This window comes from Clupea harengus, chromosome 16 (assembly GCF_900700415.2).
Source record: "Clupea harengus chromosome 16, Ch_v2.0.2, whole genome shotgun sequence".
In the NCBI taxonomy this organism is placed as follows: domain Eukaryota; kingdom Metazoa; phylum Chordata; class Actinopteri; order Clupeiformes; family Clupeidae; genus Clupea; species Clupea harengus.
Window position 1 is genome coordinate 2,949,092 of NC_045167.1, and position 18,367 is coordinate 2,967,458.

General features: G+C 44.5%; 1 protein-coding gene across 2 annotated transcripts in view; it reads right to left on the reverse strand.

Annotated features, from left to right (window-relative positions):
• Window positions 1-515: 515 nt before the first annotated feature.
• arhgef39 (Rho guanine nucleotide exchange factor (GEF) 39) overlaps window positions 516-18,367 on the reverse strand; it is a 31,314-nt gene continuing 13,462 nt past the window's right edge. For both annotated transcript variants that reach the window (XM_012823763.3, XM_031583210.2), the window contains exons 6-12: window positions 12,275-12,345; window positions 9,400-9,528; window positions 6,534-6,757; window positions 3,134-3,222; window positions 1,822-1,993; window positions 1,577-1,692; window positions 516-1,377 (exon numbers count right to left, since the gene is read on the reverse strand). In XM_012823763.3, the coding sequence (XP_012679217.2) occupies window positions 1,338-1,377; window positions 1,577-1,692; window positions 1,822-1,993; window positions 3,134-3,222; window positions 6,534-6,757; window positions 9,400-9,528; window positions 12,275-12,345 (841 nt within the window). In that variant the 3' untranslated portion in view covers window positions 516-1,337. The remainder of the gene's footprint in view (window positions 1,378-1,576; window positions 1,693-1,821; window positions 1,994-3,133; window positions 3,223-6,533; window positions 6,758-9,399; window positions 9,529-12,274; window positions 12,346-18,367) is intronic.

Below are 18,367 nucleotides of genomic sequence, written 5' to 3' on the forward strand. Positions count from 1 at the left end.
CTGGTATCATCTGTTTGAGATCTATGAAGTATCAACTTGCCTTTTCAAGAACAAACCAAAAGAGGGCAGCCTTGTGAAAGATTTGGATAAAAGCCTGCCTTGACTTCAGGTCAGATATATCCTGTAAGTAGGGGATATTTACACACTACTTCTGTTCAGATCTTACTTCCTGTTTCCCAGAGTGGTAAGAGGTGATGGTTCCACTTAGTTGTTCTTGCTGTGACCACCTGTATTTGACCTGATGCAACTGCTTATCTATTTAAATCACATTACAGGACTTACGTATGACCAGCACAAGGCACCATGGACAGTAGGATTGAATGGGAGAAAATAATATATTTTCCATCAGTCAGTAGTGTGTGCCATCTATCCATCCTGTGGTTAATAGTCTAAGTCAGTGCAAGTCAATAGCAGAAAAACCTGTTAATGTGGGGCGTTAATGTTATTTCTGTTAGGGCTAAAGCTGTCTTTAAATCTTTAAAACATGTAAATAACAGAAAACAAGACAAAAGAAATTGGGCATTAATAACGCTGAATTTATTGCTTTTCAGAGTTCTTCAGCAATATGTCCAAAGTAATAGACATTGTTATAAAAAGCACCTATAGATTTATGACCCCATTACATTTAAAAGCAATGAACCCCAATGGAAATTGATTTTTTTCTCCACATATAATAAGATATTGCGACATAAAATCATTGTGGTATATTTTGCTGAGTATAAATACCATAATATTTGGTCCAGTGGATACACAGTCATCAGTGTTCGTGGGGAGTGCCTTATTTGAGTAGTTTCTTTAAAAATGGTAGGTTGCTGTCACACATCATTCAACTATTGCACACATTTCTTCCTCCCAGTAGACCACATAAGACATTTGAGTATTCCATAAGTAAGTAGTATTTGCAGGCATTGTGTTAGTAGTTAGTACATGATAAACAGCTTCATAAATGGAATTAAAAAAGTAGTTATATAGACATTTGTATTGACTAAGTGAAATATCATACTATGGAGTATGGAGTGTCATAAGGTGTTCTGCTGTCATATGCTTTGACTAATCTTCCGCTGCTGGTGCTAGAATCGCAGATCCATTTCAGTTGAAAAGCAAATCATTCTGTAACAGTCTTTTCCACAGTATATTTACCCCCCAATTCTAGTCTTTGGTATATATTACAGTTTAAAAACACAGGCTCAAAATACAAATCATCTGAATATACTTCAGGGCTCCTCGGATCCCATGTGGCGTCTACTGATTGTAAAGGATTCATAACCTGATAAGCATCTTGATAAACACCTGTGTGTAGTGCCTGAGCTCAGGGTGTTCTTAAGCCTCTCATCTCATCACAGAATCACACAGCTGGAACCCGAGGACTCCTGAGACCTGGAGTTAGATGGGAGAAATGACGACATGACTGTGTGTACCTTCAGTGTAAATCTTGTAATACTTCGTGCTGATGTTACGCCTTTATGAAGGTGTACATACATACATAAACTGTACATCTTTCAGGAAGGAAGGAAGGAAAGTCAATAAAAAAACATAAATAAACAAAAATACAATAATGCTCATGTGCGAACCTTACCCTGCCTTGGGAGCATCAGAGAGCTTCATTCTTTTGGGGGCGTAGGAAGCTGTTTGTGATGGTGTGGCCTGGGAGCTGGTGAGGATCTGACTGCCTCCTCCCACCTCGCTTGGCACCTGGGGAGAGCACAGGAACACTCAAGACACCTACTGGACCACTCAATATTCTACACAAACATGGGCCTTAACGTAGAGCAATGACTGCATTTATATAGCGCTTTTCTACTCATAGAGTAGGGATCTGACCATGTTCCTCTTCCTGCCGTGGGGTTGGGGGCTGGCTGTGGTCTGCTGGTCCTCCGGGGCTGATGCCAGGGCAGCACTGGGAGCCGTTTGCTGGGTCTCCTCATATGATCTCAGGGGCCTCCTGCACAGGTCATCTCTCCGGTGCACCACAGTGCTCTTGGACTTCAGCTGCCTGCGCAGAGGTAACGGAACGCTCCCATTGTAGGTGGTCATGACACAATGGAGTGGTGGTCTTTGTGGTAGCTATAGACCTTCATCACCAAATACGGCACAGATTGATCTATAGGCCTTGATCTCTAAGATTGTGTACTATGGGGAGTGATCTGCATGCTTTTTCAGATCCTATGGACCACACATATTTGAGGGTGAACATGTGTGGCTGTGTAAAGGTATAAGATAACTCCTCACTTTTTTGTGAGCTTAACAATGGCTACTTATTTTCTCCTCCAATGAGTCGATAATGTATGACATAAAGATTGCTGGAATGCAATAATGTGTATTAAGAGTATGGATTGGATTTCTCAACCACAAGCAAGAGCTACAACATGATCCCTTATTAAAATAGGAACTGGACACTCACTTCTGAATGGAAGCGATTATATTTTCAGAACCAATAAACAATAGCTATGGACAATGGATTTTAAGATCCATGGTTAGTAATATGATACAAATCCATACTATTATTCCAAACAAAAGCAGATGAATTAATTTGAGTAACTCAAAGACGGTGTGTACAAAATCTAGCAGAGCTGAATGAATGTTTAGTACGTGTTCCTACAATACAATCCTGCTCGTTCATTCACTCTCACTCTAATTTACTAATTCACTTCTAAGTGTGAACACATCCTGTCAAATGCTGCCCTTGAGTTCGCCACCTCCAGCTCACACAGACAGTCACCAGCTGTGCCACTCATTTGAGCTGTCAGTTTCCCTGGCCTTGGTCACTCCAAATAGCCTTACTGTGGGGCACCACTAATTGTGCTCCCGTGAGTCTCAAGTGAAGGGGGGCCCCTGCTCCGCTCAGAAACATCCCTCTGGTGTGACATGATGATGATGGACCAGACTTCCTCCTTCTCTTACTCCATTCTCCATGGCAAACTCATTAGCCCAGACACCTAGACGCTACTTTGTGAGCCACTTGCGCCAACTTTACCACTGGACTGAGCCTGTTTTGCTGCAGGGCTGCGGTAAGGACCGAGGCTACAGTGACAGGCCGAGGGCAGAGGGTGGCTGGCGGTGGGATCGATGCTCGTGAGCCGGAGCGCTGGCGTCGGAGAGGCAGACGGCCCGGGCCTCGGCTCGTGGCACTTACCCAACGGCTAGCGACAGGCTGCGATACCAGTCGTTGATATCCTCCTGATTGCTGGACATCAGCATGAGTTTGGCTTTGGGGAAGGTCAGCTGAAAGGAAGAAGAGAGAGAGAGAGAGAGAGAGAGAGAGAGAGAGGTCACTGTGTGTCGCCGCATATATACAGTAGGAACTGGACTCATCATTCAAGAGTGGAGAATTCTGAGGGATCAATTTCAAGGATCAGACAGTTGTCTCCCTCACAATCATTACTCATCGAGCTTCTTGTCTCTCTAATGCTGCCATGGCTTTGCCTGCGCTGATGTGAGCACAATTTAGCTCATCTGATACACTGTTGTGAATCAAGTGAACACACTGTAATGATACTCTATGAACACTAGAGGGCATCCCAATCCAGGTTGGGAAAAAATACAACCTCAAAGATTTTCTGATTGTCAACATTTCTGAAGGAGTTTTTTTCTGTGCAGACTGCCAGTTAAATTACAAGCAGTGAGCTGGAAGAAATGTCATGCCAGTTAAATACACGGAAGAGGTATTACAGACAGATAAGGACAACAGTACAATTATACACCCCATCAATGCTGCATGCAAGACATGTGGACAATAAACTGGACACAACACCTGTGGAAATGACTTAGTCCATAAAAATATGTTTGCAAGAATACAGCCACTTAAAATATAACTTTCATTGTTTCGTCTTAAAACATATTTTTTTTCTTATTTAAAATCAACAAGTCAGACAAAAGTAGTTCAGCAAAGAGCAACTGTTGTGATCACCTCTTGACACGCTGCCCCTGGCGTCTGAGACCCAGAGGTGTGTTGATACAGTCAAATGATCAGCAGTACTGTACAAACTGACAGGCCGTTTTCGGGCCCCTTTCTTCTCCTTCCTCCTGAAGCGCTCATATCAGATGGTTCATCCGTTGAGTCAACAGTAATTACCATCACTCATCCACATTAGAGAGACTTTAAAGCAAGATTACACATGTCAAACAAGAAAAACGCCAGCCATCCATCCCCAAACAAAGGGAGGGTTTTTATCCCTGAATAATTACAACAGAATCCCATTAGAGTGGATTATAATTAGGGTCCAGGACATTTGAAGTGACCCCTCGCATTTACCTGAGGGCAGGGGAATCATGGGAATCTTCCCACGCTACTGAGAGCATATCAGTCATCAACTTTAATCTTTAGTACCACTGGGTTTGGAGTTTTGATGTATGGAAGCAAAGTGGTGAGCACCTGCTTTAAACTGATACCTGCCAAAATAGGGGAGGCCTTTTTTCCGTGCGTGCTGGGGTGGGGTGGGGGGGGGGGGGTAGGGGGCTCTTCATATATTAAATGGATTAAGATTTCAAATGTACCATCATCAAAAGCATTATCTAATTACAGAGTTCAGTGAACGAGGCCAAAATAGGCGCTGCGCAGTATTAGGTACCAGCCACTCGGGGGGGACGCATGGCTTGATTTATGCACAAATAGATTCCACTTCTATGGCTGCGCAGTAATTAGGGATTTGTCAAAAAATCTGACCCTCTTAGGTGGAGATGACTTTGTATAATAGGAACGCTGGAGCATGGAGCCTCCTCACTGCACATAATTTCGCTTGATTATTTATACATCAAAGGGAATCTGTCACGGATGCAGAAAAATATTCAAGTAGCAAGGGGAAAGGGGGTGGGGGGGGGGGAGACAGGCAGAGAGAAGGAGAGGAGGGTGTGAGACAGAGGACAGAAAGGAAAGGAGGAACAAGAATGATGGAAAGAGAAAAAGATTTTTTCCCCCCTAAATAAAAAATGCTTTTCTCCTCCAAACATGTGCGTGGCGAAAAAAGGAGGGACATTTTCACCAGTCTCCCCTCTCTTTTTTCGCTGCGAACTTTGCATATAGATTGCCATGGCATTTCCAGCTGTCAAATTTAATTTGCCTTTAATTCTTCATGGCACAGATGAGGAGGGCCCCGGAGTGCTGACAGCCTCTTTCCCTCCGTCCAGGTGCGGCCGGTGGGGGTGGGGGTGGGGGGGGGTGGAGGCTCCGAGGATCAATAATGTGTCCTTATGAGAAATTACGCCTAATGCTATTGAGTATGCATGTGGAGCCTCCATGGGATAACAAGCTAATGAAATGTCATTTCTTGCCATTAGATAATGTGTAGCTGCCTGGCTGCTGGAGAGTACAGGGTACTGGCGACAGGGCGCTTGAGCAAGACGTATGGACTGGAGCAGAGGAAGAGATGGATCTGATGGATAATGGGGGGCAGCGGCAGCACTCCTCCACTGGACCACCGACCGTCAGCAGCCCCTGAGTGATGCTCCCCAGCGGACCCACGGCCTGTTGCGGCTTGTTGTCAAGGAAACCGCAATTGTGTATAAAAAAAAAAATAAAAAAAAACTCTGGTTGGACGGATCTTTGAGTGGGCAAAACTCTCTCGTTTGTGAAACGGTATGACAGCCAAGAGGCCACATTCAATCCGCACATGCACCAACTGACTTGAGTGAACATGTAAACTAATTAATATTAAGAGACCAACTAAAACCGTTTTCTTTGGAATCCAAATCTCAAATCTGGATAAAGTTCAAAGTTGTTAAGGGCCTTGCTGGCAATGGCAAGACATAAACTGGGGTTTGCATGGAGCTGCACAAACCAAGTTAATATTGATAAAAGCAAACCCAATCCTGACTGCCTAAACGCTTTCGTTTTGAAGCTCAGCACCACATTTGGTTCAATCTTTCATGACGGGAATCACCATCCACTATTTAGACATAATTTGTCACAAGCCGCATGGAACATGGTGCATGGAGACCTGGAAAAGGATCAAGCAGAGAGGAGTAAAACACATTAAATCTAAAAAGTCTTATCTCCTCACATGAGGAATCAGGGGCAATTAGCAGGGAAAGAAAGAAATGATATGGAGCTCTCCAGCACTCATAATAAGTCTGGCAGATAAACTCTCCATTTAAACAATGAATCATCTGACCCTGGAGGAATGCCTGTAACCTAGGGGCTCGCTGCTTGATGGAGAGGTGCTATTGTCTGCTCAGAGACAGAGGGAGATAAATTGAAGAGAGAAAAAAAAAAAATCGGATGAATGGCTTAACTCCCTGGCTGAACAATCATCAGTTATCTTTTCAGTTTCTTCATTATTTTTTTTTGCCTCTCAGTTGGGTAAACTCTCCTGGTATCACGAACCATGATGAAATATAGGTATGAATGTATGAAACCTAACTGGTTAAGTTGTAGAATGAAAGTGGCATGGAAATTCCCTCAGGTAACATCTCCGCCGCCTATTCAGGCACTGAAGGCTGCCGTTGCCATTATGTTTGTAAATATTAAGACTGTTGTTATGTCTAGAAATCTCAGACCCCATAGGAAAGCAATGCAGTCCAGTGCGGAAAACACTCACACTGATAAGGCCCCCTTGGCTCTTGGTGTGGCCAAACACCTTGTCCACGGTGCACTCCTTGAGGGGGAAGCAGCGCTGGCACTCAAACTTGTCTGAGGGATGCAGGGAGCCGCAGGGCTTGGTCAGCAGCAGGATGTCGGAAAACAGGAAGAACATCTTGGGTTTGGTCTCCATGCCTTTAGGGGGCACCGTTCTCAGCCAGCCCTCGCGGATATACCATCTACCTAAAACACAGGAGCATGGGAAACAAGAAGTGTGAAAGAAGTGTGTGTGTGTGTGTGTGTGTGTGTGTGTGTGCGTGCGTGCGAGAGACAGAAAATTTAAGGATTTCCAAAGAAGAATCTCCTCTTGGTGACTGACAGCCATTTGATGGTTAATAAATTAAATGCTGACATTTGGACAGATAAGATGAAATTTTCGCCCCGGCCACAGGTTCTTTAATTGCTCCAACACTGAGTGATTGCCGTTTGGGGACCAGCCATAGCTGAGGGGATCCAATTGGACGTTCTCAGACACAGACAACCTTTCCATGATTAGAACAGGGGTCAATTCGGGGTGATATTGCTTTTAAAATGTCATAGGTTTAATACGTAGTAAAAATGAGGAGACATCGTCCCACATGGTCCTCAGAAATGAGATTTCATGCCTCTAATACATTGGTTACACTGATTGGACCTCTCCCTCAGATTGACTCAAATGAATAGTCAGACTCCTCAAATATCATCTACTACGAGCACTAACATGCATACATATGAATGCTGAAACTTATGTGGTGTATCCTTTCCCGTGTGTTTGAAATAAGTTTGCCTTCAGTATCAGCATCCCACAACATGGCCCAACTTCAGACAGCCCAACAATCAGTCAGACGGCGAGCCGTCAGAGAAAGTCTTTTGCAGGAGGCCACTGTGGACCTCTCCTTAATTTGTGTTTGGGGAAATCAGGTGCAGCAGGGCAGACTGAGGCTCTGAAGACTCTACATCAAATCTCCCCCCTCTGCCTCTCCATCTCATCCCTGCCTGAGAGTGACACATCCAGGGAGAGACTGTCTGCACCATCAAGAGCCCCAGGTTCAAAGAGCAGGAACTTGGAGCTCCCCTCTCCATGTCGAGCACTTTCAACTTCCCCTGTCAAAGAGCACCTTTGGTCAGCTACAAAGGCCCAGTGGTTTGTGCGGTGCTAAAGGTTGCACTACAAAGCCAGCAGGTCCTCCTGATGTGGCCAGGCGCGAGATCATGAAAGGCTTAAAAGGACGCAGCTATGGGGATGACGGGGGTGACCGCAAGCATGATCATTGTTAATTTGAAGTGGACTTTGTTTGATAGGACGGGCTTTGATGTGGTGAACCTGGCTGAAGTCCACCGTTAAGGGGCTGGAAGTGGCTGCGGTTCCGCATACGAGTCGGGGCACAATGCTGACATCATTAGAATGAAACAAATTCTGTCTTTCTGGAATGTTCTCTGCAACAAAAAAAAAAAAAAAAAAAAAAAAAAAAAACGGTTTGCTGAGAAATGGCAGTCGGAAAATCTAGCTTCCCGAAGCAGATCTATATGTTTACTCCTCTGCTGCTCATGGTGCATGAGAGCTAGGTGGTGACTTGATCAATGCTCAGCGCTCCTCGCTGGCCATCTGTCTGTGGCTGTGAGGCTGTGAGCCATGCCAGGGCCTATGGACGACCACAGTGCCACCAGCGGCCCTTCCAGGACTCCAAGGAAACAGACAGTCTGTCTGGCGTATCGATGTCCCATTGATTCAGCCTTTGCGTCTCAGAGCCCTGTCGCCCCCCCCCCCCCCCGCCCCGCCCCGCCACTCCTCTCTGCCATTGCCATTCCCTCCCCACCCGACCCCTCCTTATCTCCTGAAGCGCCACTTAATATGTTTCAGGGGCTCAAAAGCCTCTCATCTGTATAGCATGGCTTTCTTTTACCCACATTCGATGCTGTGGGGGTAGAGGTGGGGATGGGCTTGAGTGGAATGGCAGGACTTCTGAAGTATAAGGGAAAGAAGTGGCACGAAGGTTTGTGGGTTGGGGGTGGGGGACGGGGGACGGGGGGCTCAACAGATTGGACAAGAGAGAGAGAGGGCTCTCGGTAGAATTCAGGGGGTCTGAAAACTGGGATGAGCACAAGCTTCTTCAACTTCCCACATCCGCATCAGCAGGAAATCAACCCGCAGCTCGTTGGGTATTCATCGCCAGCCTCCTCACCACCTTTGTGCACACACTCAGAAGCACTTGCCCGCACACACACACACACACACACACACACACACAGCTTCCTTTTCATCTGCCGGCCCACAAGATGAGGAGAGACGCTAATTGGTCCTGGGGGAGATTGGCAGGCTGAGGCATTCACAACGAGGCTCCTTCCCTCTTTCCCTCTGTCTCCCTCTTTTTTTTTACTTTCTCTGTCCTTCTCACACTCTTTGCCTGTCTCTCTCATCTGTTGTTGCACACGTGGCCATCTCCCTTGGGACAAACAACATGGAAGAAAGGGCCACCGCTCCACAAGTAGCGCAACACAACAAAGGCAGAGAGCTGACGAGAGAGAGCACAGTCCTCCTTGCCAATTAGTGCCCGAGAATCCATTGATACATTCCACTCATTCTGTTGTCGAGACACGACTGCTTACAACAGAAATTACACATCTCAAGTCATTTTGCACACGTTCGATCGATTACAGACAGGCTGTTGAATGTCTGTGAAATTACACATTTTCCCCTCTTTTCACAACTAACTTCTCTTCCGCTTTTTATTTGCCCCCTCCCTCTCTCTCTCTCTCTCTCTCTCTCTCCATCCCTACAGACAGCTGAAGGAGAGAGGCAAGTCTTCAGCAGGAGATAAAAGGAATGGCTGATCACAAGCTCTAACCTGGAGCCAGCAGCCGACCCTTGCGTCCCTTCAGCAGTTTCTGCACCCTCTGCAGCTGCAGGTGGTTCTCGTGGCTCCGGGCGTTGTCCTGGATACGCTGGGACACCTCAGAGACCGCCTTCGTCGCCCCTGCAACCATAAACATGGACATCTCAGACAGGAAGTAGCAGCACACCTACTCAATCTCAACTTCTAGCTGAATAATAAACTGTATGTCTACTTACAGTACTGTGCAAAAGTTTTAGGAACTTCAGTTGTTTCACAAAAACATTTGTTAGACAGTTATTTTCTATCCTTATTAGCATTAGTGTGCAATTAGGAAACATCATATTTTATATTAACACTTTTTGAAAATAGTATTCCAGTAAATATGCCATTTAGAAAGAGAGTAAGAAAGTAACAGACCACATTGCAGAATGAGAAAATAATTCCATCAGCTAAGAACTAGCAGAAACCAGTGTAACTTGGGATTATGTGAAGACAGAAATAATCAAGACAGTCTAAATCAACCAAAGGCTTGAAACAACCTCTGCTAAGCACCTTAAAAAAACTGTTCAAGTGTACCTATAGGCAAAATGAGGCTGTTTTGACAAAAGGGAGGTTTTTTTTTTTTAAGTTTACTGTATTTTATATGTTGTTATTTGTATCCTCACATCTTTTTCACAAATGCTAAAACAAAATTACCTAGAACGTTTGCCTGGTACTGTACATATTAGAAGGACTTGGCCACACACATAAACCACTCCAATTACTTATCCAACATTCTCAACCAAGAGTTTACACTAGCCTGAGTACATTCTATATAATATTGTATAATAGAATTTTGAAACGGCACACATTATGTTTCAGCTGAACATGATTCGAAAAGAACTGTTAGCTGTTTTGACGTACATGAAGTATGTTTTATACTTAATTATTACAGTATGAATGGACAACCCAGTGTCAGATAATATCCCAAACTGGGGTGGGCCAATGCGGTATAGCTAGCTTTGAGACCAATGCGGTATAGCTAGTTTTGAGGCCAATGCGGTATAGCTAGCTTTGAGACCAATGCGGTATAGCTAGCTTTGAGACCAATGCGGTATAGCTAGTTTTGAGACCAATGCGGTATAGCTAGTTTTGAGACCAATGTGGTATAGCTAGCCTTGATACCAATGCATGCGGTATGGCTGGCTTTGAGACCAATGCGGTATAGCTAGCTTTGAGTTCCATTGAGTGAAGTGCTTTCCCATTTTTCACAAATTTGATATCTGGTTGAATATCAAAATGAGAATAGCCTCAATAGCCTGTTCAACATCTGTACACACACACATACACATGTTTTTTAACACACGGTAAAATAATATTTCCAATTACAGAATGCTAGTTATACTTTTACTGCAGACATTTACATCATTACTAAAAAAAACAAAACAAGCAAACATTTCATATTAAAATTCATTGCATTTTAGCTGTGTAGCAAATAGCCTTGAAATTGAAACTCTGCATAAACTGCTTTGAGCATCATCTTGGCATTATAATCACCCAGCTTAATTGAGCTACTTATCTTCACAACAACTACACTGCAAACCAAGCTAAAGCATTTGTCTGGAGATGGTCCACTAAACTGAAGATTTTCCTCAATTCTAAATGTATAACCATTGCTATTGCTGAGGCAGTAACAAACTGGGACAATGTAATGACATATTCCAAGGACATACGTTATCAGCATGCTTATTTCATTCATCAAGTGTGCTTAAATAGAAACTTTGTTGCCGGAGCTCTCCAGTGTTAACTTTTTTAACATTAACCTCTGGCAGAGCCAGAGAGCGCGTCACGAGATGGCGGTTCAAGGCGAGGCAAGCAGAAGTGCGGCAATTACCGCAATTAAAACAACTGCTTTCCACTTGAAACACAAGAGGGGAAAAAAAAAACCGGCACAAACCAAAATAAAACAAACAAAAGAGACCAAAAAAAGAAACAAGAGAAGCCGAGTATGAAAAACAACAACAAAGTCTCCTGCGATTCTCACTGCTGGTTCACTTAATCAGATACAATGTGATTTGTCTGGGGTTGTTTTTTAAATAATTCCCTTTACAATACGCCCCGGCTAAGTACAGAAACTTCTTTTTTTTTTTATTCCACTCTAATAAAAAGCAAGGGAGTTTTAAAAAGCTGTTTTAATGAGAAGAGGAAGAGGCAATGGAGGGGCAAATTGGGATACGTACCTTCATCTTAGAATCAGGGGCTGTTTTAATTTGTAAGCAAAAGCAGCACACAACCAATGAGATTCTAATTGATACACATAAATAATTCCTTGTGTACATGGGCGCTTAAGCCGGATTTGCTGTTTATTTGACGATAGAAATTAGTCATTATCGAGCCTCTGTTGATGTTGAAGATTTTATTTATTTATATATCGCACACTTGATATCCTCTGATCTGTGCCCAATTAATTATGTCAAAATCCACATCCAGAATTTAGGCTCACGTTGGGCTTTACCATACTTGAATCCTCCAAGAGCGCTGTCTGCTGTGACCGTAATGGCTAATGAGAGATAACAAAGAGACTGAACGCTCCTGTTTGTCAGAAGAATAAACAGTAGACAGTGAAAGCCATCACTTACACTGACAAGCCCAGACCAGCCTACTTTCACACAACTGGTAAGCCACCAAAATATATAAGTTTTACTTGCAGTCAGCCCAGGAGAAAAAAAAAATACAACCGAATGTCACACTAAACTATATTGTTATGCCAATGCAGCAGATTCAAATAGATGCTGGCATGTCAAGAATACTGAAATGGCACAAGGGTTAACCAATCACCATTTCCCCGTCAGGGCGGCGTAAAGATGAGAGGTTGTTTGGAGAGGGGTGTGTTGATGGAGTCTCTTACTTGAAAGCTGCAGAAACTCAGGGTTGTCTGGACTTGTGTTCTCTGTCAAGTCTTGCAGGAAGTGCTTGTACCTAAGAGAAGACACAAATAAACAAACCGGGACAATGCCTCACACCCATTTCTAAAAATAACCGCAGAACAGAGCTTAGGGTTAGCAGGTAGGCTTTGTCATTCTAAACACGATGCAGTTTGAGTTAGGCATTGTTTTTGGCAACTGGCATGAGAACAGAAAAGAATCTGTCAGGGAGAGATCAAACACACAAATGGAGACACATTTTGCCGAAACCTTTAAAAACACACCAACACAAACACAAGCAAATAAATAAATAAACACACACACACACACACACACACACACACACACACACACACACACACACACACACACACACACACACACACACACACACACACACACACACACACACACACACACACACACACACACACACACACACACAGCACTGCTGGTCAAAATGAAAACTGGCTTCTGTTATTCCAACGAGATGGGCCATTACGGCAGACATTGAGAGTATGAAATAGAAAAATCCCTGCCCAAAAGAGAAGATCACAAACATCCAACTGTATCTACCAGTGTTACAATCCGCACACAAACCCGTAGCCTTCTGCAGATGGATTGCTGTGCAGGAAAAATTCAATATTGATTATTGTGCTATTGTGGGACCATCTGAAGATAAAGGTTATTAATGACAGGCCAACTAAAGGGCTCCATTAAGGAAATGACCCCCATCACAAGGTGATCCGAATGATGTGCAGCAGAAAGGGTTATTTATTTCACCGTTTCTGGGAGGGGAAAAAACCGCTAGCTGGGGGAGGGGTGGGGAATTAAAGGGTTGGGTGATGTAGAAAAGCCTGCCATGTAACGTTACACTTACCAAAAATTTCACCAGCCCTCAAAACACCAAAGGATCCTCAGAAATGAACCATGCCTGCTATATTTTGGGTAAAGTTTTTTTCTCTCTCTCTCTCTCTCTCTCTCTCTAAAGAAAAATTTAAGCAACTTACGCTGGGCCTCAGTGGAATTGATGGGTGGAGGAAGCATCATAAAAAGGATGGCAAATGATCGTAATAATCACTAACGAGGCTTATTTGCCTCACCTACTATTAGCATACTGGGCGCAGCCTTGTGAGCCAGCACTTGCTCTTGCACTCTCACCCCTTGGGTAGCAGATCCCCCTTCATGAGGCAGACTGCCGTTCCCCGAGGGCAAAGAAAGTTGAGCTTAAATATTCCGATTTGCGGCAAGCTCCGCTACGGATGGGGGCACGCAGGCTTGTTAACTGGGGTGGGGGAGGGCAGGGAAGGAGATGCCAGGGAGTGCTGTCTGACGTTCCCTGCAGTCATGTCGACGCAACGTAAACACTGGTGGCAGCGCCCGCATCACCCGTCATCAGCGCTGAAGATGACAAGGGGGGAGGGGGGGTTGAGAGGAACATGCCACCTCGCTTCTTTAAACTCCACTTCACAGGGCAGGTTCAAGCAAGCAGGCCTGGGAGGAGAGGGAGAGCCAACCAGCCCCCCACCACACCATCGCCCCATGCTCTCGTCTCCATGTCCCCCCTCCTTCCCCATCGCACTCCCGCCATCGTTGACACACATGATGAGCGTGAGTGATGTGTGGCTCCATAAAAAGCATGTTTATTCAGCGCCGGGAGTGCGGGATATCTGCCAAAGCCGCCATATTAAGAGCTCAGGCTGGAAAAACCCCTGATTGTGCTCATCCATTAATTTATCTCCTAAGTCCTTAATATTGTTTTATCTGCTATGGAAATGATGATCAAAGACCTGGAACCTGCTCCATGCCACACTAACAGAAGGAAGCCGGATAAACAAAAAGCCTAAACTCTTAATACCGCTGTTGTGGCTCAACTCACAATTAGCTCAGTGAGGTATGACTCCAGGTTCGATTCCATTCTCATAAAATGACAGATGGCAGACAGAAAAAAAAACGAACACATACTCCAGGCCCAGACTGACAGTGAAGAAAAAGACACCACAGCTAGTCTCTATAGCAAAAGTAGATTTTGAGACCAGTTCCCATCTCAGAATGCTTAACCTGGGTCATCAGAGTGACCTTGGAGTTCATTGACAACAGGCATTGATTTCCACTGTGTCTGTCTCTCCCCCTGTCTCTCCCCCTCTCTCTCTCTCTCCCTCTCTTCTAGTGGCAGACAGAAGTCCCTCTCAGTGAGCTGTCTGGGAGGGGTTCAGCAGACACACAGGTGCCCGACTGCCTTTCAGCGCCAGGAGTAAGTCTGGAATGTGTCAGCAGGCGCTGATACTGGGTGACAGGTTCACAAATTCATGACAGGAAAAGTGGTTGTGCTTGCTGTTTGTCTAAACAACCGCTCCGCTCTCCCTCCACACCTAGCAGCACCACTACATGCCAATCCTCACCGCTATATCTTAGCTGATACAGCACATTATGTGGAGAACACTAAGGCCTACACACAAGTCCTTTACATGTGTGTGGGGGGGGGGGGGAGGAGAAAAAAGGGAAAAGTGCTATATTACTTGTTTGAAATGAATGAAAAGCCAAACATGCCCCAATTAAGTCTTCAATTAAGGAGTGCTTTAAAAAAAAGAAATGATTTCACTTCCTTTTCTCCTTGTCTCATCTTGTAGTAACAAATACATTACAGGCATTACCAGCCGTGCGGCGCCCTTGTTAAGAAGAGGGGGGGCAAAGGCAATCTAATTAGAGACTCCACGTAACAAAAACCAGAGCTGTCTAATGAGCATTTTTTGAGGCACATTCCTAATAATGTAAACTGAACTCCCTCGTTTAGCCGTCCTGTCCCACTCATTAGTGCCCGAGTAAAGAGAGAAAATAACGAGACAATAACATCATCTGAACCAGATTTATAACAGTTCAGATATTCTAATGAAGAAGAGGAGTGTGGTATTAGAAAGCAGTGCTGGCCTAGTTAGCGACATAGACGCCTCCCCGTGCTCGATCCTTTGTAATATGCATAGGAAACGCGCTCAGTGCCTCTGCTCGCTCTCCCCCCCCTCTCCCTCCCTCCCTCGCCCGCCCGCCACCCACAGACATGTTGGGTCAGTTGCTGCTTACACACACACATCAGCGAGGAAGAGGCGAAAAGTGTCTAATTATTTTCCTTTAAATACGCACATTAAGAATTCAAATTCCTAATTAAGAGACAACAGGCGCCGTCAGAATTCGGCACGGGTTATTGAACACAGCATTGGGCTGTTGCATAATTACTCAACCCAACGTTTGCTTCTGAGGTATGAGAAATGAATATCTGAGCTCGGAGAGGCAGCAAACGTCTCATTACTCTTCCTGTAAACTCGGAGGTATCAAACAGAATGACAAATCATAGTATGGGTCGACAAATGAGAATAAACTGCTCAGAAAATGAAAGACAAACTATTTTACGGTCAAATTTCATTTCATTACTGTGAGAGGGGATGACAAAGGTTGTCTGGTTTAATAAATGTGAAAGCTATATCGTGCATTCAAATGATGCGTTCTTTTTCCTCTTTTCTAACCAGTCAACGGGGGATCTGATCACTCACTCGATAGGAGATTAAATGAATGTGTGATATTCAACCCCATAATTGCACTTTTTGTGTCCCCTCCACATGGACTTTTTTTTGCGTTATTACCTCCAACCAGGAAGTGTTGTTTTCGTTGCTGTATGGTTTTTCTGTCTGTCTGTCTGTCTGTCAGCAGGATTACGCAAAAACTAACCAGCCAATATTGGATCTGGATTAAGGGATTTTTTTTAGTTTTTCACCTTTCTTAAACACTGCGAGATAGGGCTGGCCTTGGCCTCATCTATTGGCTATGGGGCAGCATTGGCTTTGGCTGAGGTCTGCTAGTTATTCATGCAGTTGCTTTAGGACTAGGTGGCAGTGAATGGATGAAATGCAGTCTTAGCTAATGCGGTGTTGTGTAGCAAAAAAAACGAAATTTAGGAGAAGAGGGAGAACTGAAGATGAAATGTCGGAGTAATGTGTATTTCTATGCTGGTTCAGAATAAACTAAGACAACATTTCAGCACACTTGTCTATGATGTTGTTTATTCAAGTGTGCAACAAATGTGATGTACACAAAACTTGAATCAAAGTGACCCCTTCTTCAGAATGGCTTGAATTCAGGGCCCTCTCGCATGATGGTGAATACTGATGCTGGAGTACTTTTCTTTATTCCAGGTTGCCTTTTCAGCTATTTATGACACAGTTGAGTGGCAATGACCTGTCGACGTCTGGCGTGATAACAATCAGCACCAATTTCACTCCACTCCACTCACAATCCACTCCTAACTCAGTGAAAATCTTTCAGAAGAGGTGCTTTGATGTGTTCAATCTCGGCTTTTTTCACAGGACAACAAATAGACCTAATCTGAAAAAGGAAATCAGACCAACCTATTACTTTTCCTCGTCACACGGTTGCAAACCTAGAAACATCTGCTTTGCACCTGTACAAAACACTTTAAAATGCTAAAATGATCACCTTAAAGAGTAATTTCTTATTCTCCAAAAAACCTACCCTGTTCTTGAAAATGGAGACTTAGCTCTCTGCCTTGAGACATAGACCTTAGAACCCACACTGTTCCCAGGCCTTAAGACATCGACCTTAGAACCCACACTGTTCCCAGGCCTTAAGACATCGACCTTAGAACCCACACTGTTCCCAGGCCTTAAGACAGACCTTAGAACCAACACTGTTCACAGACCTTGAGACATCGACCTTAGAACCCACACTGTTCCCAGGCCTGGTTACCAATGCAGAGTTAACATAAAACTGTAGATTGCCACCGTGATCTAACAGCCCAGCCCAGCCCAACCCCACCCCCTCCTAGAATGCTTCACAGTTGTGTAAGTGTTCAATGGGCATGGTTCAACTCCACCTTCAGCAACTGATTATTGCATATCAACACACCCTAGCAACTGTTAAGATGGCTCCCTCATGTAGAGTTAGATAGCTAGGTGGCTAGGTTAACTGGCATGAGACCTTAACTATGACTGTGCCATGAATGAATGCTCTATTTGAACCACTATACTGGAAATCTGTGTTGATTACTTTATGCCTCGCAGAGGTTCGCCCTCAGTATTCCTTAACGTACTGTTTCATGTGGGAATGAGGACACACAGAACTTTGCTGTGATTGACAGCTAAGTGGGAATGGCAATTCGTTATCGATTACAGTTTTAAATCTGCCATTGTTACGAAATTTCATAGCTCTAGAGGAGGTTTCTAGTGTTACCTCCATGAGTCAGACGGACAGATGGACTTGTGGTTTACTCGCCGTCTAAAGATCACCTCAAAGCAGCATGGGGGCCCCCCATCACTGTCAAGGCCAGTGTGACTCCGGGGAACCTGCGGCCAGCGAGCTCCTAACAACCCTACAGAAAGCCTCTTAATAAGCGCAATGATTTTGATCCCACTCCCCGCCTCTGCGTATTAAGTGCCAGTGCTCCAGACATAGTGGCTGCAGCCATCCATCATCCTCAGAGGCGATAAGTGACAACAATCTCCGCCGCTTCCCGGTTAGAGGTGAGACTCCTTATTATGTGGGCTCTCGGTGAACGGAGCACTTCTACAGCGCCACTTAGGATCATCACACAATTATGTGTCCCCCGTGCCTCCTCGGTCTCTTTGTGGAGAGGCCCCCCGAATCAATGGGAGATGATGTGGAGGAGAAAAGCACTGATCAAGGCTGAAGTGGAGGAGCACCAGAGGAGCACCAGAGAAAAGGAACATGTCACCGCTGGCCGGAAGAAGAAGCTGAACGGCAACATAAATACATTCCATCTCTTCAGCTAAAATTCAAGGGCATTTCTCTTCATGGACGGACACCGATGCAGCAGTGCACCGATCAATGAAGGTCTAACATAAATACAAAAAAACTCTCTCTTGCTTGCTTGCAAACAGAGCAAAAAAAAAATGTGGAAAGGGTGAATTTAAAAGAGAGGGGGGCAGTTTAACAAGACGGATGACTATAAAGATGTAATTATCTTTGTGCCTAGATTGACGCGTCTTACCTCTTTCATGTTTAGATCTCATTTGCTAAGTGGAGGTGACACGCGAGCCTAATTAAGATAG